This window comes from Odontesthes bonariensis, chromosome 12 (genome assembly GCF_027942865.1).
Source record: "Odontesthes bonariensis isolate fOdoBon6 chromosome 12, fOdoBon6.hap1, whole genome shotgun sequence".
NCBI classification, from domain to species: Eukaryota; Metazoa; Chordata; class Actinopteri; order Atheriniformes; family Atherinopsidae; genus Odontesthes; species Odontesthes bonariensis.
Window position 1 is genome coordinate 16,942,381 of NC_134517.1, and position 23,916 is coordinate 16,966,296.

Genomic DNA, 23,916 nt, shown 5'->3' on the forward strand with positions numbered 1-23,916 from the left:
TTGTTTTGTGTCCCCCCCCTCCTCTTTGCGGGCGGTGATGGGGGTTTCAGCCGCACCGTCCCAATGTTCAAGTCGCTATTTTGGGGTTCGGGTTTATGGCGTAGAGCTTTAATCCTGTCCCCTAGTCCTCGTCTCACAGACTTTAAGATCCTCCGGTTGGCTGCTAACTACTTAGAGGGGGGTCGAAGCATGGAAGGGGGGGGGGGCTTTAAATATTGGGTGAGGTTGATATGAGCAGACCCAGTCTTGTTTTTGGGACTAGCTGTTTATTACTGAACAAAACTACAGAGAGGGTGTACAGTCATGAACTAGCAGACTAGACCGAGCCACTTTAAAGATTTACAATTTCGTTGCCTTGTATCCAAATTGGATACAAGCTTATGTTTGTTGCAAGATTTTTACTTGCTAATGAAAAGTTGTTTTAAAAAAAAAAAGAAAAAAAAAGAAGAAGAAGAAATAATAGGAGAAAAGCAACAGACAGCGTTTTGGCCTCTGATTGTTTATATCTTTTTATAAATTTTAGATTGAATTCCTCTCTTTAAGGTGGCTCATTGATGCTTTCAACTCTTGTGCATATTAAAGACAAGAATGAGTTGAAAATCATTGTGCCTTTTGTTTTTCATTTCAACTAAAACTATGTTTTATTGAATAGGAAGAAAAGAAAAAGTCGAAACAAACAAACCTATGAGCAACTGGAGAGTCTTTAAAAGGGAGATGTGGCTGCAGTATCGTGTAGTCTCCCTGTTGTTGAGTTTGCTATGAGAATGGTCAGTGCTGCTCTCTGCTGTTGAGAGTAACTGCTCCCCTCCAATCTAACTCACTGAACAATGTAATACACCATTTCTCCCACTCATTACCCCCCCCCCCCCCTCTCTCATCCTCATCCTCCTCAATGCCTCAAATCATCATTGCCATAATTTCAGGGGATTTTGCCATCTCCTCATCTCACCCTCAGGACATTCTGTGTTTCTGATTCTAACCAAAATAAACTTGCTGTTTAGCCGTTGGATCCTTCATGCTTGCAAGTGTTGTGATTCACATCTACAGCAGCTGTTTTCAAGTTGAATGAAAGTTAACACGAGTAGTTTTTTTTTTTTTTTTTTTTTTTGCGGCGAAGTGCTCGTCAGACGGATTAAGGCCCTCCCAAACCTTCTCCACAAGCTGAGCAATGATAAACTGAGACTTTGGGTTTCCTGTCAAAAACTGCAAAAAAAAAAAAGTTCAACAAAGCCATCTCTCCTCGAAGTGAAACACACATTAACCCTGCTTGACCCCCAATCCCATTCCCTGTGTTTACTGTCCGGCTATTGTTTTGTGCCAATTTATTATTTTTTGAAGACTTACAGAGTACCTGTTGCATGCTCTAATTCCTGTTTTTAGACACCTTTTTTATTTTTACTGTGAATTTTACACTCAAATGACATATAGTGTTGCATAAGAGGAAGCTCCCTCAACATTTGAGCTGAGATGACCTTTGAAACTGCAAAACATGTCATATTGTTTATGTATTGTTTGGGAGCCTCTGGTTGGGTTAAACAAGCTTCCTCTGCCAGTGGACGTGCTCACATGTCATCCCCCTTAACAAATATTACAGTCTGCCTGATGTTTAAGGAGCTGCGGAATTCTTTCCCACAGTCAAAGAGGACGCACTGTATTTCAGTGTCCATTCTATCTCGATCTCTCCCAACTTAACTGAGAAGTTGTAGTTGTTTGCTGTATTATTAACACAATTTTTCATTTTTGGATCATGACTTGCTGACCAACGGTGTCACAAAATCATAATTTGCCTTCCTCAGGTAAGGTTGTTTTAAAAAAAAAAAAAAAAAAAAATTTATTGCTTTTCTGCAGATAAACTTAAAACCGGCATTTCTGAGTCAAAGTGCACAATCAAGTCAAACATCCAAATGGCTGGGAATAAGGAAAACGCGTTTTGAGAGGCAGCTGATATGAGCTCGGGGTAAAATCAACTCCGTTTATGCGTTTCCAGACATCACCGGAGACAGAAAAAGAATAATTCAAGATAAAAGTCTCTTAGATCCGTAACGGCGTGTCCCGAACTGGGAAAATGTTTAGGAAATGTCGTTGGGAATTGTTCTAAACCTGCTTTCCCCTCCCTGCCGTCTGCAAGTGATTGTTTGGGTCTTGTGATCACGTGACCCTCCCTCCCGCTCCTAATTTCTTCACTTCCGCAAATAAACGTCAGGAGTGAGCGCGGCAGCTCCAGCTCAGAAAGTGAAAACCAACGGTCACCAGCTGCCTCCATAGACTATGGTGAAACCTTTAACCGGAACCGTTAACTGCCTCCCAAACGGACTTATCAAACAGGTGAGTCTAACGGAAATGTAACTAGTCTTTCATTCAAGGCTAAAATGCTAACGGTATCTTGTTAAGAAGGAGGGGTGAAAATAAAAAGTAGAGCAGATTAAAGCGACTTTCCAAACGGATATGTCCAGTACTAGCTCCTCACGCTTTTTGCTGAGTTGTGTGAGCGGGTCGGTTGGCTGAATTGTACTTTTGTAACAATGGCATACACGAACCAGTAAGCTTTCGCGTTACAGTAAAAAAAAAAAAAATAATAAATTTTGTGCTGGACCCTTGTTGTAGCCGAGTGTCAACGGCTGCCGTCGGTTTAACGATGCAGTTACAAAACCTAAAGCCCCGCCGTCCCGGTTGTCGACACTTTCAACGCCTATTAAGTCAAATTTCTCCGAAAGCCTTAATCCTCCTCCGAGAGGTTATATCTGGGAAGTCATGTCTGGAGACAAGCGTGTCATTTAACTTAAAGCTGCAGCACCGAGGTGTACACTGATTAAGCAATCCGGTGTTACGGAGATGATTGAATTTTTTTTTTTTTAAATAATCTCCTTATTTTATTTAACACTTAAACCGAGCGGGACCATGCAAAAGTATTGAGCCACCCCGCATTTTATATATGTATATATTTTTTTTTTCTATGGAGACAGGCCTTCTTGAAATCTGTTAAAGTGGTCTTGAGCGATGGTTTCCCAGGCTTTCTGGAGATTTCTTCAACTTTTTTTTTTCTTCTAACATTGGCAGCTTTTTCACTCATTTTCAGTCCATTGCACCTTGCCATTTCATGAGCACCTAACTCAAGGGATGAACCAGTGTTTTATCTACACGTAATGATCAAAGAATGTATTTATAATCGTTTTTAGGTACTTTGTCACCGTCAGCCTGTTGCAAAGAGACTGTTTGCTCCTGTTTCTTTAGTTTCATCTACGGATAATGGAAACGATAACGCAGTTGGATGTAAAAAGGGTCATTTTGGACCAAGAAGGTGATTCGGTTGATTGACTCTTTGCGAAAGCCTCATCAGAAATTATCTCCACATGGAAGGGTGGCTTCCAAAAAGCGGTTCTTTAGGAAGGGAAGCGGTTGAGGTATGCGGAATGACACGAGAAGTGAACTGAAAATCAGTGGCAACAGATCTAATGGAGGGATGAATCCTCCCCAGAGCCCAGACTTCAACATTATCAAAGCAGTGTGGGATCATCTCGACAGAGAACGGGACAAAAGGCAGCCAACATCCAAAGAAGAGCTTTTGGAATGTCCTTCAAGAAGCCTGGAGAACTATTCCTGAAGGCTGCTTCAAGAAAAAATGTGGACAAACTGTCATTTTATAAGGAAAAACATACATAACAGCCTTGTCCTGTCTTGCCTTGTGTAATGACTAGCCCCAAACACTTTCAAAAATACATTTTCTTTTTATTCGCCTCTCCACTTGGAAGTGTTGGGCCGAAACGAATCCCTGCTGTTTTTAGATGTAAAGACTTCAAGCAGAAGATCGTTCAATCACTTCAAATTTGACTTCCAGGTGTTTTATACATACCGACCTTGTATCTTCGAACCTCTCTCCAATCTCAGTGTGGTCGCGAGTGGGTTCAGCGTAGTTCTTACTCAACGGGGCTGTATGTTTGTGAATTAGTTGAACCAGACCGTGAAACTGTCCCACCCGTCTGAAAACTAAATGTTTGGACTTTACTGTAAAGTGTTTTTCAATCTTTAGTGACAGCACAAAAGTATGTAGACCTTCTTTTACAAGCGTGCATTCTTTGACTCTGTGTTCTCCCACTCTCTGCAGTAACGGCAGCAGTGGCGGCGTTGCCCATCCGGCCCCTGCCCCCCACCCTGCCTTTGCTTTTAGGTTCGCCACTCCATCCTCGCTGCGAGCTCACAGCCAGCACGTCATGGTGGATGTAACCAAATGGCCCATTTTCAGCCTGATGGGATCCGAGGAGCTCTCCTCGATCCAGAAGGCGTCTGTGTTTGGCTCGTCTGCTAATGAGGCCATCTACATCACCAGTGATGATGAGGTCAGAGGAAACGCAGGGTAATGGTTGGGTGTAGATCATACAAGGGATGATGTAACATTTTCAGTGTTATTTTTGAGATAACTTCTACTCAGAAGACCTGCTTTTTTTTTTACGGGATTTCTTCTTTACATCCAGCTTTTAGATTCTGTCAATACCACATTAAAAAGTTTCACATTAAGACGAGAACAACATGCTTTCAGCACCACATTGCCTGACATTTTTGGTGGCTTCTGATGGTGTCTCTGTCAGCGTGACAACAAATGCATGTTTATGGCTGTGCATGTGCAGGGCTCAGATGGAGATTTCTATGTACAACAGTGGTGTCACGTCCCACAACTGCAGGGGGAGCCCAAGAGCCAAATAATAATTAAAAAAAAAAAAAAAAATATATATATATATAATATACACACACACAAACAACTGACACCAAGAACAAGTAGCGATGGATGACCCCCTGACCCCCTGTGCTGTGACTCCTCAAGATAACCTCCAACTTCTGACTCCAACATACATTGTACAAAGTGTTTGCACAGGCCCTAAGGGCCTAACTGTGGTTAAGGGAAAGATATGAAGGTTTTGGCAGTATTGGACTTTTCCAACTTTCCCCAGAGTCAAAAATAAATGTACAACAACATACATTTAATCATGATCGCATACACAAACAGCAGTTAAGCAGAACTTAGCATGTAATCTATAGAGGAGTGAGGGGATGTCTTTTTTTTTTCTCCAAGTTATGTCTGACGAGAGTCCCACAGACTTCAAAAACCCCTGTTTTACATAATTTATATATCTATGCGGTTATTTTCACCAGTCAGCTTTAGAACAAACTGTAATCTTGGTTTGGTCCCCTTTGTGTCCGTTTGGTTAGAGCTACATGTCAAAATAACATCAATATGAATGTCACACTGCACGTGTTAAAGTAGATATTAAAACATAGCCCCCAATCATTGCTGATATTAATCCAAGTTGTGTGTGAACGGTCAGACGTTTGGCACTACATCCAACTGCTGGTGTTGATATTTGTGTGTCTGGAAAATGACCCGTTACCTTCTCAGTAAGCTGAGAAGGTAACGATGCTGTCTCTGTTTAGCCGTCCTTATCACTGCTCCGCATTTCACGTCCTCTCTTTTGTCCCTGCTCCCACCAACACTCAGGTGTATGTCTTTGGGCTGAACTGCAGTAGCTGCCTGGGAACAGGGGACAGCCAGAGCACCATTGTACCTAAGAAACTGGACTTCCTGAGCGGTAGGAAGGTGGTGAGCCTGAGCTACGGCAGCGGACCCCACATCCTGCTGGCCACAGAGGGTAGCTTTAGAACTTGTTAACCTTCTCTTTGCAATAGGAGAAGAAAAAGTGCAGCAGAATGACTCATCTTTTTGTGTTTCAGATGGAGAGCTTTTTGCCTGGGGGCATAATGGCTACAGCCAACTTGGAAATGGGACAACCAATCAAGGAGTAGCTCCAGTGCTCGTGTCTGCTAACCTGCTCAATAAGAAGGTCACAGAGGTGGCCTGTGGCTCTCACCACTCCATGGCTCTGACTGACTCTGGAGAGGTAAGTGATATAAAAAAAAACAAAGAAACGTAGAATGCCAACAGAACTATGCGGAATAGAAGATAGAGGCCTTAGTGTGTAGTCATGGAAACTCCAGCAGAATTCAAAGTCCAACCTGAAAGCTGAGAAAACTAAGCTCAACAATAAGGAATCTATTGTGCTCTAAACTGTTCCCTGCGTTCTGACAAAAAGTACCCTGTACTTTTAGCTTTAGGGATTTTGTTTATTTATTTTTTAACCAAGGAACTAAAAAAAATTCCCTCAGGCCAATTATCTGCATTCCCACTGTGGTCTGAAGGACTGAGAGGATTAGGCAGATTAGTCGGCTGCCTCGCTGGAGCAGGTCAGAGCCACAGTACACAGAGTGCACTAAAAAGGAGAAGGTCTGCCACTCCCTGTCTTCTTTCACTGTCTAGCCCGTTCAACCAGTGCAGTTCATGCTCTGCTGTCTCTCATCCCCTCTTAGTAGTTTTCGCCCTGTTCGTTCTAGGCGTGATCACCTAGTTGTATGGTACAGAGCTGCAATGGAGGGTCAAAACTGATGCGTTTCTGCAGAGTGAGTCACAGAACTGAATCGGTGTGTCTGCATAAGGGCGAGCAGGCATAGAGGAACCCACAGCTGACTCCACAGTGCCAGTTTCTTATTAGAAAACGCACACAGTGATATGGCCCTTGCCCCCTCTGATCAGCCAGTATGAATGACAAAAGGTGAACAGCTGTGGCTCAAAGCCAGTGGCTGCGTTCGAAACCGCATACTACATACTTGCATACGGCATACTCATCGATCAGACAGTATGCAGAGCGTTTACCCACAATGCATTTTTGCTCCTACCCGAGCTGAAATCAGCCGGCCTGAAGCTGATTTCGCTTAAGCTGTAAACTCTGTAAACTTTAGCAACATTTGAAACATTTTCAGGCGAGAAAGTAGTCGTTTAGATCCCCAACGTGTTGAAAACCTGCCAAAATACCAGCTAGTTACAATTTTGTTCCGACGAATTCGGCGCTACTAAAGCTAGCCGCAGTGAGCAACGCACTTTCGGTTATTTTCACAAAATAAAATACCCGTTGCCTTTTAATATAGGGAAAGCCATTCCGATACAATTGGTGCTTTTGTTTTGAAAACAGGAAGTGAACCTTCCCTCGTTGTAGCTAGCTTGAAACTGCCGTTTTGACAGTAAATGACGATCGGCCACGTTACGTTGCATCTTGGGTAGTTTGAGTATGAGTAGTAACCTCATGTTGCATGCCCAACATTTTGGTGAATCTAGTGTGCATCCGGGGAAAAAAGTCAGTTGGAGTAGTAGGAGTAGTAGGAGAAGTATGCGGTTTCGAACATAGCCCCTGTCTCTTCAGTGCTGCCATAGCATGACGGATGCTTCCGAAGCATTGGCGAAACTCGCTTGAATGACTCGGTTTAACCTTTCAGGCTTCACCCTTTTTGAACGTATGGGTTCTCTCACCGTCCCCTTCTTGTCTGCCAGGTGTATGCGTGGGGTTACAACAACTGCGGTCAGGTGGGCTCAGGCTCCACAGCGAACCAGCCCACGCCCCGCAGAGTGTCCAGCTGCCTGCAGAACAAGGTGGTTGTGGGTGTCGTCTGTGGTCAGACCTCGTCACTGGCAGTAGTGGACAATGGAGAGGTGATTGTTTTTCAGATTTAGCTGGAGCGAGGCGAAAAACCCCAAAAACAAACCCCACTGGTATGCCGCTGTGATTGCCGCACCATTCACGTTGTCTTTGTCTCCGTGCAGGTGTATGGTTGGGGCTACAATGGGAACGGACAGCTTGGGCTTGGAAATAACGGGAACCAGCTCACTCCCTGCCGACTTCTTGCTCTACAAGGTTTATGTGTGCAGCAGGTGTGAGACTGCACACTTGAAACTCCTCATAAACATGCGTAAATAGTTGGTTTAAATAGTTCAATTGAGTTCATTTAGTTAAATGAGTTAAATATCCTTTTGTTTATTCCCCAGATTGTCTCGGGCTATGCCCACGCCATGGCGTTGACAGATGAGGGGTTGCTTTATGCTTGGGGTGCCAACACGTACGGACAGCTGGGCACTGGCAACAAGAGCAACCAGCTGAGCCCAGTTCAGATCATGACTGAGAAAGAGAGGTGACCGAGTCCGTCAACACACCCGACGACCCCTCCCGTCATTACACCACAACCGGCTTACTTCTTCTCTTCTGCCTCTTTTACAGAATTGTAGAGATCGCCGCTTGTCACTCCACACACACGTCGGCTGCAAAGACTCAGAGTGGTCAGGTGTACATGTGGGGCCAGTGCAGGGGCCAGTCCATAGTGCTGCCTCACCTCACACACTTTTCCTGCACAGACGACGTCTTTGCGTGTTTCGCAACCCCCTCAGTTGTGTGGCGACTTCTTTCCATGGGTAAGCTAGGAAATTGCTTAGTCATACTCATGTTTACAGTGATAAAAATCTGCATTCCCAGGTGTAGAAGTGGGCAGGTGATTCTGTGGTAAACGTTTACTTTCTGTAAATAGATGTCGTATGGTAGCTGCAAATTTAAACCAGTCTGAGAGCCTCCATTTGAGCGAATGCGTGGGTGCTCTCCGGGTACACCGACTTTCTCTCATTGTCCAAAAACATGCATGTCAGGTTAATTGGCAACTCGGGTGATTGAGTGTGCATGGTTTTTTGTTTCATTTGTGTCGCCCTGCGGTGGACTGGTGACCTGTCCAGAGTGTGCCCTGCCTTTTGCCCAATGGCAGGTGGGATAGGCTCCAGGCAAAGCCAACCAAAGAGACTAAACTGGGCAGATTATTTTACACTACCCGTTTCCTTTTCTGCTGTGGAAAGCCTTTTTGGAAACCGTATTTACTTCCTACTGTGTCACTGGCTTGCCATGCACTGACTGACACACTCGAGGTAACACTGGATAAGCATTTAATTGGAAAGATTAAAGGGCAGTATTTCCGTTGATCGCTCAATCTGAGCCATAGTTATTGCCATTGTAATATCTGGTTATACTGTGTGTAGGAAAAATTGCCTTTCTTTTGACTGACCTGGATGCCTGAATGTTTATTTTTGGCGATTGATTGATTTATTTTCCCAACAGAGCACGATGACTTCTTGACTGTGGCTCAGTCTCTGAAGAAAGAGTTTGACAATCCAGAGACGGCGGACCTCAAGTTCTGCGTTGATGGCAAATACATCTATGTCCACAAAGCAGTTCTCAAAATCAGGTCCAGATCTCACGGAGTAAAACCCATCGTGAATGAAGAGTTTTTGTATAAGCGTTGTCTATTTTCTGTCTTTGCTGTGCAGGTGTGAGCACTTCAGATCAATGTTTCAGTCTCACTGGAATGAAGACATGAAGGAGGTGATTGAAATAGACCAGTTCTCCTACCCGGTCTATCGCTCCTTCCTTGAGTTCCTCTATACGGATAATGTGGAGTTGCCTCCTGAAGATGCAATCGGTCAGAGACACACACACACACATTCACCCTTAATATCCTGACCCCTGCTGTTTTTTTTGTTGTTGTTGTTTTTTCGCCATTATGAGGTGTTCATGCTTGCACTTCTCCTGTCTGCGCCCGCGCACCCCGCAGGGCTGCTGGATCTGGCCACGTCGTATTGTGAAAACCGGCTGAAACGTTTGTGTCAACACATCATCAAGCGGGGAATCACGGTGGAAAACGCCTTCTCTCTGCTGTCTGCTGCTGTGCGCTACGATGCTGAGGTCAGTCTCCCGACGGTCAGCGGTTCTGTCCGCACACAGTTTACAGAAAGCAGAAAGTTTTACCTCACAGGAGGTTCCCATGTGCTCTTTGATTAATATCGAGTAATGTTGGCGAAAAAAAACACGTTGGGTGCCTTTCGACTTGCATGCAGCCTCTGAGAAAACGGGGTTGTCCCAGAACATTTGGAAAGGGCAACAGCCAGAAAGAAAAGCCCAGAACACTAGACCGGTGGATTGCTCCGTGATTGTAGAGCTGAACATCTGCCCTATATATGCATTGTGGCCCTATTTCTTTCCAAATTTGGCTTTATTTAACCTTACTCTTATACAGGGAGAGAGAAGAAAAGGTTGATTTCATAAATTTAGGTCTCTACAGCAAAAAGACTTCAAACAGGAGAACAGCTTGCCAAATCTGCCCGACGGTAGTGTAATGCCTTTAGTAGCACCTCAACAAACGGCTCAACGTGTCATATATTGTTTGTTGCATCTGTCCAAAACAAAAGCTGTGGTTTATAAAGAACTTCTGTGTGCTAGATTATTTCTCCAGACAAGCAGCATTATAGAACGTTTCTGCACCTAGCAGGCAGCTGACGGGTGACAGAGCCAGGCTAGCGGTTTGTTTTGTTTTGCAGTGACACCCTTTGTCAGAGTGAAGCTGTTCACCTGTTTCTTGACTTTACTGTGAGCTGAACTGGCCTCCTTCCCACCTTCTTTAGACCTTCACAAAGCAGCGTCACAGGCAGTGAGCTTCTATCTAACTATTCTAACTATTCCCCCTGAGACTTGGGGCCATTCTTCTTTGAGAACACTGGATCAAAATATAGCACGCTTTGGTTATTTTTTGCTCTTCTATTTGTCATTCAGGACCTGGAGGACTTCTGCTTCAAGTTCTGTGTAAATCACCTGACTGAGGTGACCCAGACTGATGCCTTCTGGCAGATTGATGGCAATCTGCTCAAAGACTTCATATGTCGAGCCAGTCGCTGTGGGGCCTTCAAAAACTGACCTCTACCCTGAGTGTGATGATGGGAACACATGCAGGGGATGCTGCAGGAGCCCAGAGGGGACTTCACTAAGTATTTCATCACCTCCTGTAAACTGCACACACATTCACCGATAGTTGGAAATCAGTACATGATCGCCAAAGCTATCAGGTTGGTTTGACTCTCATTTCTGACTACAATGTCTATAAAGCGGACATAATGAGATTACAAGCAGACTGGGAGCAGCATCGGCTCACAATGCAGTAGCAGTTTCCCACTGTGCCTTACGTATGAATCTAAACATTGTTTAAAGTAGGAGATCAGATGTTTGCAAAAGCTTGTGTTGCTTAATGAGGGTTCATCTTTCGAACTTGCCAGAGACCAAGTTGCTCACTGGGTTTGCGCTCGTGTTTTTTTGCATACGATTTCTCCCTTTTCTTATTGGAAGATCATGTGATACTTTTGTTGTGCCATCTAGTTTCATGTTTTTCTTTTCTTTTTTTAAGGTTAAACATGAGACTCTTTCCACTTGTAAATGTAAGGATACAACAAGAGTTATGAACACCGACTGATTACGATTGCGGCGGCATCCAAAGCTGCATCTATTTAGGTCAACCTCAAGTCAGGTATTATTATTTTTTTAGTGGTTTCTACGGCTTATTTCCCTTCTATGCGGTAAGACAAGCTGGGAACTTTGGTTCTGAGCGAGGTCCACTGCAGTAGGGTCTTAAATTGCAGACTTCATAGGTTGTATTGTTTTAGTGTGGGCAGCTACGGCTCCAGCGTGTAAAAAGCTTCTTTTTTTTTTTTTTAGTTTGTCTGCTTTTACCTGCACAGAACTGGTTTTTGATGCATTTACAAATGTGTCAACAGTAAATCAGACAAGTTAAAGGCATGTGGCCTTTCGCTACGGATTTAAATTTTTTATTTTTTTTTTCCCACTATCGGGACACATCTATGGTTTGTTGAAACCATTTGACAGTATTATCGTTTCTAAAGTTGTTTGATATCTGCACTGCTGCTGAAGAATATATTTGCAAATTTATATGAAGTAAGAATGTATTAATACTGAGTATTATGAAGTGCCAGTTCAAATAATGTGACCTCTGCAATCTAATAAAAAGACGTGGATCTGATAGTTCTCTGTCAACATGGCAAGTTTGGAAGACTGCGTGTTTGTGTTTAACAGATGTTCAACACAAGATCCGCAGCGTAAAAGAAGCACAAAGTGAGTCCAAAAAGTTTGTTTTGTCATTTTTTTTATCCAACAACACAAATAACTTTGAATTTTTTTAGGTCTAAGGAAACCTTTCTTTTCTTTAAAGGAAGAAAAATGCCTGGTTTTCAGACCTGGTTGCCAAGTTGGTAGTGACTGCATTTAAATAGTACATTATTAATCCCTAAATGCTTGATTATTTAATTGGATAACTCTAATATATGCTCTCTAGCACAGAAACATTTCAGACCATCTTGTTCTGTCTGGTTCATGTTTTGTTAATATACATTACGAGAAAAAGATCGGAACATGTGCAACATTAAAAAAAACAACTGGTAAATGGTTCAAGAACAAGAAATACATTTTTCTGACCTATAAGAACACACAAGCTTCTGAAAACACAAATTCCCTCCAACATTTCACTGTAACCGTTCTTTTCCAACAAGATCCTTGGGCTTGAAAACAGATTTATTTACAATATACAGATATAATAAAATACATTCTGCATTACAAAATCCTCTCACTTAAGGTAAAAAGTCTCAGTATAAAAATTAAATAGTTCAACGATTCAAAGGTGCAAACTTGGTTTGGCTCGTAAGTTTCATCCCTGCAGGTATGTTTTCGTCACCACTGACAACAGTACGGTTTCTTATTTTCATACCCAGCCCGACCACAGTTTTAACTATTAAATTAAAAATCCATTGAAAAAAGCAAAATGTGTTCGAAATGAAATGGTGGGAATCAAAAACTAAATAAAATAAACCGACTCCAGTGTTGTTTCAGCAGCTGATGATGGACTCATTTCTTCAGTGCTGAGACCACCTCCTTCATGGCTGCCGCCGCCTTTTGCAGTTCCGTTTGTTTCCTTTGTAATTCTGTAACCAGAGTAAGTGGTCATTTAAAAGTAAGAATAATATTAAAACAAGGACATGCATTGCACACAGAAAAAAAAAAGCGTTCAAGTAGGCTGAATTCAGTGCTCATAGATCTAATAAAAGGAGCTTTTAAAAGCACGCTCAGTTCAACAGAAACTTAAGCTGCACTCAAAGGTTCATCAACCGTAATGTGATCTCTGGCTCTTTGATAACGGTATTGATATGGCCAACTGCTCATTCTAGAGAGGTTTCTGTCCGTGTCCATGCAAGAAGGGATGTGTTGGTGAAATGCCTCACTCTGTTATCAAAGAACCAGGGATTACATTAAGTAGCCCAACATTCTTTCTTTAACTTCACAAATTGCATGATCTCGGGAGCCATGAACAGCAGATACCGATCGCTCCACCTGCATGATGACTCTATCACTTAGGAACAAAAGCTGGATTGGGTAGCTGACGCACCTTGGTGAACGTGAATGGAAAAGGCAAATCACTCACTCGCTTGGCTGTGATCGAAGCCAAAAAGCAGTGCAGTCTTAAATGAAAGACATTTCATTCCTACTCCTTCAATGGGTGCAAAAGGACGTTGGGAGAGGGCATCTAACACCATGGACAGATCCCATAATGAGACAAGAGGCCTGGAGACATGTAGTGGCGCGCGCCCTTCAGGACATACCAGAGGGTGCCGTCCCTCCTCATTGGAGGAGGGTCCCTACCCGAGATTGACGATGCGGGGCACGGGGGTCGTGATGCATCCTCTTTGGCTTTTGCTTGTGACCCTTTGGAAGGGGTAACAACCACGGCCATAGCGGGAATTTCACGTGATACACTATCCGTTGCAAGCACTAGCAGTGGAATCAATTCCGAGCTTGCAGCTCACATCTGAGTCCACTTGTCGTGACAGATTAGCAGAACCCTGCTAACAAGTTAATGTTAGACCAATAGCTCGCTTGTTCTGACGCCTTGGCCTGAGTCACGCTAACCTACTAGTAAAAGTCAAGTTGCAGAGGTAACAGTTACCCTTAACGCGGTCACTTTTCCTGACAACTGTATCCAATTTACTCCTTACAAAAGGACTTACTGAACATAAGTCAGACTGAAGCCCAGACCTGTGTTCGGCATCATACACTTCTACGAGACGCCTGAGAGCCGTTAACCAAGCTAGCCTGAATGCGCTGAGGGAGCTTTGCTGTAGTTTCCAAAAGGAAGAAAGTGAACCGGGAAGAGTCAGTTTGTGGCATCAATATAAAGGGGTGGAGTTCAAGCATGGCTCAAGTGGTCTGTCACAGACAAGGTGTCGTTGGAGCCATCATGGTTGGTCACGCCAAGGCGATTTCCATTGTGCTTCTATACAAAACCAGCATTAAAATGTTAGCCGATGCAAAGGGAGTGAAAAGCTGAAAACGGTGGTGTTGCACTGCTGCATCATGTGACTTATGTCATGATAACATTCAAACGGGCTGGATTATACAGAAGAGTATCACACATGCGGTTGGTTAAGTTATGTCGCATGTTGAAACCGTTCTACAAGCCAGTCGAGCCTACTGATACAGTGTTTCTTGTATTTGTATGTAACTATATAAATATATATATGTCACATATTACCTTCAACGCACCACAAACTATCTGACCAGCTTTTCAAAAGACGGCATCATAAGATAAGTAACAACATTGTCCTTTCCTACTGCACAGTTTCCCTCCCATCATTTGGAGCCAACCTTATCACTTTTTCATCCAGTGATGGAGCCCAATAATCTCTGATACCATCTTTCCTGATATGCAGAGGGAGGAGGAGGGGGGACGCAGTCAACCCAACGGATATAAAGCTTGACACAACTGCACAGGTTCAGTGTCTGCCGTTTACTTCACCTTCCTGCTGCTTGGCCACGAACTCTACGAGTCTCCCAGAAGCCGCCATCACTGACAAAGCGCAACTGTAATCTGTTGAAAGAAGATGTCGTTTTATTCCACTCTTTAATAAAAAAAATAAGATGAGGCACTGATGTCAACGCAGACTTGTGAGCATCTCGTCTCCTCTCTTACCCTCTTGGCTCGCCTGACCGGCCTGGATTCTGCTGCAGATGTCATTCATCCCATTCATGAAATCGGTGAAGATGGCCTGTGTGCATCCGGCCTCGTTGCAGCTCCTCCAGAAGCTGGCGGAGTCGATGCCGGGCTGCGAGTGTGAGGGAGGCGCCGGGGGAATGACCGAGCTGGAGCAGGGAGGAGAGCCGGCTACATGGTGAGGTTGGCAGCGGCCTGGAGAGGGAGGCGGCACAGGGGAGCTCTCTGCAGGAAAGGATTGTAAGAACAGAAACAGCCATCACAGCGAATTAGATTCAAGATTACAGAGTTACTGCTGCGCTTCTCGTTTGATTAGACTTCATTGCAAGTGTCGTCCTTGTGAATGAGTATTTCCCACCTAAATTTGAAACTGCCTTCGTTGTACCGTGGCGGTATTCCTGCTTACTTTACTGTTATGACCAGGCAGGCAAATGTTTTATCACAAGTGTGTCCAAACCTTTGAAAGTCACTGTAAAATTCTATCATGTTAAATTTGGAAGTGTGTGCAAATGACGTTCAGTTGCACGTCTCAGGGTTTATTTTGCTCGCTGGATGCTTCTCAGTCAGAGGCCCGAGGTCTTTATTTACTCTAACATCTTAGGGTACCAGGCTTCTATTGGAGGCAAACCCTTTATTTCAAATTGTCATTGTTATTAGTATGACTTCAAATGTTTTTCTTCGAGACCTTATTCAACTGGACCATCCATTCACGCCTATGGGTGAGCTCTGTCATCGAGGCACCGGGTTGCACATTTCACTCAAAAAATGCCTTCATTTCGATTTTTTTTTTTTTTCCCCCCCATCATTGTACAATAACTTTAACAAACTTTGTTAATTTACATTTCAATCTTCCTACCTCCTAAATTCTTGTTGCCAATCATTTTGACTGCGTGGATTAATAATGCATTTTGTAGAGACAACCCTGCCCCCCCGCCATAATTAGGTCTTCATTAAAGGCTCATTTTGTCATGGTTTGTATTTTCTGTAGTTTTTGCAGTTTGTCCAATGGGGTGCCCAAACTTTTGTATAGCAATGGTGCACTTATTTCTCGCACCATCGCTTCAGGCTCGTGTTTCAACAAGCAACAGCGATTGGAAATGGTTAAGAGTCCCAATCATTAAAAATCAAGATACCGAGCAGCTGAGACCTCACCCTGAGTTGACGGTTCTTTCTTGACCGTCTGCATCCCGACCGAAACAAGTCGGGGAAGTGCTGCTGACGCCCCCGATATGACGTAGTCCTTCACAGGAGGCAGCAAACTCTCTGACTCGGTATCCTGAGAGGAAACAAAACATCGCACATTAGCACGTTCTTCTGCTGGTGGTGCCCCAAACACGAATCGCTCACTGTGTAATCGCATTTGAAGAGTTATTGAGTTTTGTTCTTTGACATCTTCTGGAGGTAAGAATAACAAAAGACAAAAAGGCTGTGAGCAGACAAAGTGAATCTCAAACAAACTCTACTCCGGAACTGAGTAAGAAATTAGATGATTAAATTAATAAAGTGAAACTCAGAGAGGATTTTCTAGCAGCTGAGGAAAGAGGATCCACTGAAATGGATCTGAGAACTCACCGAGGATATGAATGTTTCTTCGGCGTTATTTTCCTCTCCGACCTCATCGGCCACTTGATTTCCTATAAGGGGACATAAGGAGTTGGGGGGAAAAAACAAAAAAAAACAGAAGTACACAATATTTTGCTACTGTAAACTCCGCCTACCTGCTGGAGAACCGGTGGGTTTCTCAGAGTGTGTGCTGTGAGTGGAGAATATACTGTACATCAATATTGTAATCCAACATAACAAAACCACCATAAAAACTTAACAATGGTGTCAGAAAACTTAGAAAATCGGTCTCTTACTGTATTTTGTGAGGGAGTATTAGAAAAGTCATGAAACAAGTAGTTCATTTTAATTCAATTGGAATGACTTGAGTTACTTTTTACTGATTAGATTTAGAAATAAAAGATTTGGCAAGCCAATAAAACCCAAACCAAGCAAGGCATTTTGTTTTCTGCCACCTTTGTTCCAAATGTGCAGTTGTTTAGCAAAAAATAGATCATATTGTACCTGATCAGCTGAGGCACAGTCGGCTGACAGAAAACAAACAAAAGAAAATAAATATATCATCCGCAGACAAAAGGGGAAAAAAAAAAATATTTTAAAGATTATTAAAACATCTTCAGCCTTGAATAATTATGATGTCACGAAGGAAACAAACAAAAATAAATCAATCAATCAAAGATTAGATTAGTACCGGAACAGAGTTTGCACTGTCATCTAAATCCGACTCTAACGGGGGAATAAGTTCATTGTCTGTGGAAGAGAACAGGGTATGGGAAACGTTTGTATCTTTCTGTACATCGTAGAGACAAAGCCGCAAAAAGACGTGTTCCTTTCTTATAAAGGGACCAACCTGAGTTCGAGGAATCATCGGACGCAATCCTTTTCCATCCTTTCGATTTCCTCTTAGAGGGACTCTCCTTTTCTTCCCTGCGACACAATGATCAAGCATCATAGACTGTTTTATATAAATATATATCTATATACCGTATAAATCCTCATTTTTGCTAAGTAAAGTGCTTGTCAGCATGACACAAAGCCAAGGATTAAACTATGAGGAAAAAAAAGTAGATTATGCATAATAATAAGAAATACTGTGCAGGAATAAAAGTTGCACTTCCCTCCAAAAACTGTTTAAACAGCAAGACGTGTTCCTTTATTTAAGCTGTAGGTTTGACATCAAACGGTGAAGATGAGACAAGAGATCGACATTTCCAGGCATTTACCTCTACATGGGCAAAAGAACCCCGCAGCTTTTAGTCGGAAAAAAATGACCGGAAGGTGTCAGTGACAGGTGTTTTTGGTTGCCCATTACAGTGATCATTCAAACAACAACGCTGGCCATACGTGTCCCAATCCAAGGTTTGCAGAGGACTTCGGGAACAAACGGGCAGAAGGTGCAAATTGCTCATTTGCAGTAAGAATAAAGAGGCCGTATTGGAATGTGCCACGTGGCTCAGAAGGTCCGGGACAAAGTTTTACGGATTCACGAGACAAAGATGAACCTGGAGGCGACCAAAGTGATGTTGTCCAACACAGCGGAGGTGATGTCACGGCTTCCACTGGGACGGGCAAACTGATCGACGGGATGATGTAACACGGGACGGCACTGGCACAATGAACACGGAAGTATGAAGAAAAACAAACATCTGTGGGCCAAATCAAAGAGAAGACATATCGGATCCCTCATCACTCCGCTAGACAACGAACTAAAACAACCCATCCAACAACAGCAAAAGCCTGGAGTTGCATCACAGATCTAGCTGTAAACACATGGAAATGAAAGCGGAAAGGCTGGCCTCTTGTCTCATATTCATCTTTTGGTGATCTTTTGATAAAGTAATAATAATAATAATGCTGTTTTCATAACAGCTGAAAGCACAAATGTTGACGCTTATACTGTGGCGGTGTGTAGTCTCTGTCCCTGAAAGCGTGCGCTCGGGACGCTCTTCGTGGAGGTGGATGGTAGCTTCATAACTTTTGTGACACGGGGCTGTGAAATATCATGCGAAAAGCTGGAGGCGCGAAGATTCTACATCAGAGGCTTTAAAAACAGAATTAAGAAAGGTTGGGAAAAATATCCCACACTTACGGGTCACCGAGACTCAACCGTCTCTGAAAAGCAAAGGCAGAACAAGTCAGATCACAACCAGTTTGATGAGAAAGAAAAGAAAAAAAAGGCTTCGTTTGAAGTGAATATAAATAACACCTTGGACGAGCAGTGCGTCGCAGCGGATGAGTCGCTGCTGTGTGAAGACGGTCCGGCTGCCGAGGAACCGCCTTGTCAACGAGAAACCGGTTTTATTGGTGAAACGAGAGAAAATAACAATAATAAAAGCACGGAAGCCAAAACTCTGAGCCGCACTTACCGTTGCTTCTCCTCTTGTGTGACGAAGTAGCGTGTTTGTCACAATACGACCTTAAAAAACACAAACCTGTGGAGGTTACAGATGCGACAGAGGTGCATAAGCACCACAAAAACAAAACCAGAGATGAAAGAAACACTCACATAACGATGCTGTTAGTCAAACTTGCCAGGCTGATATTACCCTCCGTCTTCTCACAGGCGAGGCAATAGACCTCCCGAAAATAAAGCATAAAGCATAGACTTCATTATTAGCTCCAAGGAGTCCAAAAACCCTTCGAGCTGATTTGGAATCGTTCATCTTTTAAAGGGAATGTTCGTTTATTTATTTATTTTTTTTTAAACCTGGACCTTATTTCTGGCATAAAATACGTTCATCCACTCACCGATAACAGTTTGGTGAAAGTTGGCGTCCTTTGAACGATACTTAGATTACTGACCATATAACGGGGAGAGAACAGGGCATTGACAATAAAGCCTCTAAATAAGGCATTATCTGTCTTTATTCCACCAATACTTTAAAACGAACGAATGAATGAATGAACGAGTACTATTGCACTGTCAGTTCAGAGCTTCCGTGTTGTCGTTATTGGGGGCTATCGGGGGCTTTCTAGTGGGATGACGTCAATGGCGCGTGCCGCTGCAGCACAGCTCATTCACTCCAATAAGGACATCCATCGTACTCAAAGGCTGTGTTCGAAACCGCATACTTCTACTACTCATACTAACTTTTTGAGTTAGTATGCGAGTTTGAGTAAGCGAGAAGTTCCCGGATGCACACTAGATTCGCCGAAATGTTGGGTATGCATCATGAGGTTACTACCACAGCCCTTTTACAGACAGCCGTTCCACTTCCTATTCGCCCCATTATAAAAAATTTGGCTGCAGTTCAGTTGATTTTCTCTGGGGGCGCTGGCGAGCGAGTGCAGAATGACCATTTTCCATAGGGCTGGCGCTAATAACTCAAAAAATGTCCCCGCTAGCGGCTGAAACCTGAAAATAATACTGTGATTTCTGACAGAGGGATGTGGATTTATATCGAAAGTACAATAACCTGGGAGTTATATCTTTTTGTTTTCTTACAGGTCTGGCATTTGCGAGTCAGTATCCGCTAGCATCTAGCTAATGGAATCTGAAGAACGCACGGCTGATTACGACCGGCTGCTTTACGGCACTCGTCCACTGTGCCAGAGTGCTAACCTGGTGCTGCTAACAACAACCAAAGCTAAACCAGAGGCTAGTCAGAGAGTATGTAAAAGGGATGTGCTGAAATCTGTAACTATTTGAGCTAACACCTCTCTGCTAGCTCAGCGCTAGGACTGACCATGCCGTAAAGTGATGCCACATGCGTGACGTCACTCGGGATGCAATACTGAGAATAAATGTGTATTTTAAACAAATCTAGTGAGTCTAAAAAAAAAATCAAACCAAGTGCCGTTTGAAAGGATAATTTATCCTGCCTTTAGGAAAATTAAAATGAAAAAATATAAAAAAATTCTATCCAAAGCAATGGCTGCATCTAAGGTGGATTTCATAGTACCACCATAGAGTTCGGCGTGCTCTGCACTGCTTCGTTGGCGCCCCTAGAGTGCAGTACCACCCGGAAATAGCCGCCAGTTTTCCCTCTCCTCATAATAGAGACTCTCTGTTACTACTCATACTCAAACTACCCAAGATGCAACGTAATGTGACGTTGCCGATCGTCATTTCCTGTCAAAACGGCAATTTCAAGCTAGCTACAACGAGGGTAGATTCACTTCCTGTTTTCAAAACAAAAGCACTAATTGTATCGTAATGGCTTTCCCTATGATAAAAGGCAACAGGATTTTATTTTGTGAAAATAACCAGAAGTGTGTTGCTCACTACGGCTAGCTTTAGTAGCGCCGAATTCGTCGGAACAAAATTGTAAATAACCGGTATTTTGTCAGGTTTTCAACACGTTGGGGATCTAAACGACTACTTTCTCGCCTGAAAATGTTGCTAAAGTTTACAGAGTTTGGAGCTTAAGCGAAATCAGCTTCAGGGCGGCTGATTTCGGCTCGTGCAGGAGCGAAATGCATAGTGGGTAAACGCTCTGCATACTGTCTGATCGATCAGTATGCAGTTTGCAAGTATGTAGTATGCGGTTTCGAACACAGCCAAAGTTGTTGTCCACGTTGTCAAAATCTGATAAATATCCTGCCATGTTGCACAAAACAAGCAGTAGCAAACTCCGTGTGAAGTTAGCCGACCGTCACAGAGCACGGAGTAAATGAGCTGTGCTGCAGCGGCGCGTCGATGACGTCATCCCACTCGACGCGTGTGTAGAAAGCTTCCTGTAAGTCCCCCGATAGCCCCCGATAACAACAACACTGAAGCTCTGAACTGACAGTGCAACAGTACGCGTTGATTCATTCATTCCTCTTAAAGTATTGGTGAAATAAAGACAGTTAATGCCTTATTTAGAGGCTGTATTGTCTATGCCCTGTTCACTCCTCTTATATGGATACACGGGGATCTCGAGTGATCTAAATGGCGTCAGAAGGACCCCGACATTCACCAAACTGTTATCGGTGAGTAGATGAACGTATTTTATGCCAGAAGTAAGGTTCAGGTTTGAAAAAAAAAACGAACTTCGCGTTTAATTCAAGACGAACAACAGTCCCAACAATCAAACCTTGGTCGGTCCGGCTTCACTGGGAGCTCTGGCGGGTCGAGGCTTTTGGAGTTCATTCGCAGAATCACCGTTTACTGGCCACGAAAAAAAAAAAAAAAAAAAAAAAAAGGACAAAATTGGACAGGAAATCTTGCACTTTGAAAAACTAATAATACTAATTAAATGAAAGAAAACAAGGGGGGGGGGGGGGGGGAATAGAGGCAAACTTACTTTGCTCACGGTGTTTTAAACAGAACAGACTGTTGGAAGAAAACACACAAAGGCAGGTGTTAGAAAAAGAGAAAGCAAACTATTTCTTTTCATCGGATTTTTCCAGAATGCAGGACTAATTTGTCAAAGATACTTCGGACTGACCCGAATTTCCCATTTTCGTGATCCTCAAAGATCCCAGCTCCCTCCTGGACAGCACAGGGGTAATGGAAGGACTTCTTGCAGCGCCCGTTCTCACATCCAGCTGTGGCGCCCTTCTTCTTACAGTAGTAGCAAGCCTGGCGCAGACAAGCAAGTCACAATGAGAGGCCGATTCCAGCACAGAATCAGCAGATCGTTGGGATCCGACGGCTTCGGCAGTGTTTACCAGTTTGCTCCCTCGTTTCACCTCATCCAGAACGTCGTCCACAGAGAACCCGAACAGGTCGTGGAGCAGCGGAGAATCCGTGCAAAAAATGCCAGACGAGTACAGCTGAGGATCAAAGGGGACGATTAGCAATTCACAGGTTTCTGCTGCAGGGCAAAGAAGAAGCTTCACTTTTAAATGCAGATCCAGGGCCCAGTCCAGCAACTTTACAGCACGGGCGCAGGGTTCATTTACACTCCGGTTTACACAGCAGTGAAGCAGATAAAGTTGACTGAGATTCTAGAGGAAAACATGCTGCATTCTTCATTGAGCCAGTGCTAAACCTGGGCTATGAGGAATTTTCCCTTCTCCACAATTCCTTGAAGGGAGCTGGAGCCTGTAGTTGCAAACTTACCAAAAAAAAAAAACAACAACATTATTTCTGGGCCCCTTTCAGAAATGGAGTTTCTGTTAAACATGCCACCGATGACAACAGTCAGTGATGATTACTCACATTGGAGGTATGTGCTCGTCCATAAAATATCAGCAGTTACACCTCCTGCCCCCCCCCAAAAACAAACAAACAAACAAACAAAAAAGCTGTATCAGGTATGTAATTCTAGTAGAGCTGGAATCAGAGAGTTTGGCTCGTTTCTTTAAATTTGAGAGATTACTCAAACATTTAATCATCAATTCAAAGCTACTCATTTGAAAATCTATCAGCTTTTTTTCCTCCATTATAGCGAGTAGTTATATGCACATGCAGAGCTTTCTTAAGCACTGGTGCTAATGAGCTTCTTTTAGGCAGAGTGTGACACTATTAACTGTAAATGTGCCTCCTAAAGCAGCCAAATGGGCCTATTTATTACTGATACTGCCGTCAATAAATCTTATGCGTTATCATAAATAGTATCGCGTTTCCCTGCTGAGTCCACTGAGGAGCGACTAAAAAAGTGACAGAAAACGAACACTGCAGTGTGCGTTATGTCCTCAAACCTTCTACGTTGTTTGGGATCTGGAAGAAAAACCAGATGTGAGCGCAAAGTAATCTGTAAGACCGCATCCCTTCACTTTTCACCGCTCGAGTTTCAGCTTTCCGCTCCGAGGACGTTAACAAACCAGCGGCTAGTTAGCAAAACTTAGCGCCGATGCATGAACCCGCGCCAGTTTCTGCGTTAACTAGCGATAGTTAACTAGCGCCGGAGACGCGTCCGAAAATAAAGAACGAAGACCCTGAAAGAAAAAAAATATATACATGGTTGCAGTTACCAAACAATTCTGATGAGCCGTGACTTGCTCTTTGGTCGCCAAAGCTCCGGTTATCTTCGTCTCTTCCGATCGGCGACAGAGGACGCAGGTCGTTTTGCGACCGTTGCCCATTTCCACCGATGAAACCAGTCAAATAAAACCTTCCGATCCAGTCTGAGTGTGGGTCCACTTCTCATATGTCCCGCCGGACTGTGTTTCAATGCTTTTCAGCGGCCTGGACCTTTTCCCCTGGCGGTTGCCAGGTTCTCTTAAACATCCCCCCATCGAGTTTACCCAATTCTCGGAAGAACGAGTCCGGCGTAAAGAAGCTTTATCCCGCAGTGATGAGAAACAACAACCGTGCATATGGTGTTAGGATAACAAAGTCATGTTTTACGAGTAAAAGAAAAAAAAATCAGGGTTGTAACCCAGATTGTTTTTGATATTTAGGCTTTGCAAATATTTTCAGTTTTCGGGGCATTAAAGCTATATTTCCTTATCATCTCTCAAACTTTCATTCAGGATCTGGTGGCGGCTGGTCTGGAATAACCAAATGTATTTTATTTTATGTTCTATTACAGCTAAAAACAGACACAATCCCTTTAATAGCCATCATGAGCTGTTTCGTAGTTACTATGCGCCAAGAGAAGCTGCTGCGGATAAGATGAACTCTGTTCCATTAAATGTGAAATGTGTAACTTGAGGATGGCACCGACAGCTGTTGCTTTCCAGAATCCACGATCTTGAGTAAAAATAAATAAATAAATAAAAACAATCATTTCTTTCGCTGCCCTCTATGAT

The 23,916-nt window shown here is 43.4% G+C and overlaps 2 protein-coding genes across 5 annotated transcripts; one reads left to right on the forward strand and one right to left on the reverse strand.

Annotated features, from left to right (window-relative positions):
• The first annotated feature begins 2,207 nt into the window (after window positions 1–2,207).
• LOC142396500 (RCC1 and BTB domain-containing protein 1-like) lies at window positions 2,208–15,660 on the forward strand. 4 transcript variants are annotated; one of them, XM_075479318.1, is made up of 12 exons: window positions 2,208–2,325; window positions 4,103–4,334; window positions 5,489–5,639; window positions 5,722–5,888; window positions 7,370–7,528; window positions 7,640–7,747; window positions 7,862–8,004; window positions 8,091–8,281; window positions 8,970–9,096; window positions 9,179–9,330; window positions 9,463–9,593; window positions 10,458–15,660. In XM_075479318.1, the coding sequence occupies exons 2-12, from the start codon at window positions 4,209–4,211 to the stop codon at window positions 10,596–10,598; spliced, it is 1,596 nt and encodes a 531-aa protein (XP_075335433.1). In that variant the 5' UTR covers window positions 2,208–2,325; window positions 4,103–4,208; the 3' UTR covers window positions 10,599–15,660. The 4 variants fall into 4 exon arrangements, with proteins under 4 accessions (XP_075335433.1, XP_075335435.1, XP_075335436.1 ...); XM_075479320.1 differs by having other exon boundaries at window positions 9,531–9,593; window positions 10,458–10,542; XM_075479321.1 differs by lacking the exon at window positions 10,458–15,660 and adding an exon at window positions 10,226–10,437 and having other exon boundaries at window positions 9,531–9,593.
• Window positions 11,819–23,389, reverse strand: phf11 (PHD finger protein 11). Its single transcript, XM_075479322.1, has 18 exons — window positions 23,137–23,389; window positions 21,889–21,993; window positions 21,666–21,799; window positions 21,522–21,550; window positions 21,312–21,385; window positions 18,800–18,870; window positions 18,660–18,709; window positions 18,500–18,570; window positions 18,383–18,405; window positions 17,144–17,220; window positions 16,985–17,043; window positions 16,798–16,820; window positions 16,449–16,483; window positions 16,303–16,364; window positions 15,883–16,006; window positions 14,710–14,955; window positions 14,536–14,607; window positions 11,819–12,667 (listed from the first exon to the last, which is right to left on the reverse strand). Exons 1-18 carry the CDS (start codon window positions 23,245–23,247, stop codon window positions 12,591–12,593), a joined length of 1,443 nt encoding a protein of 480 aa, XP_075335437.1. The 5' UTR covers window positions 23,248–23,389; the 3' UTR covers window positions 11,819–12,590.
• Between the last annotated feature and the right edge of the window lie 527 nt (window positions 23,390–23,916).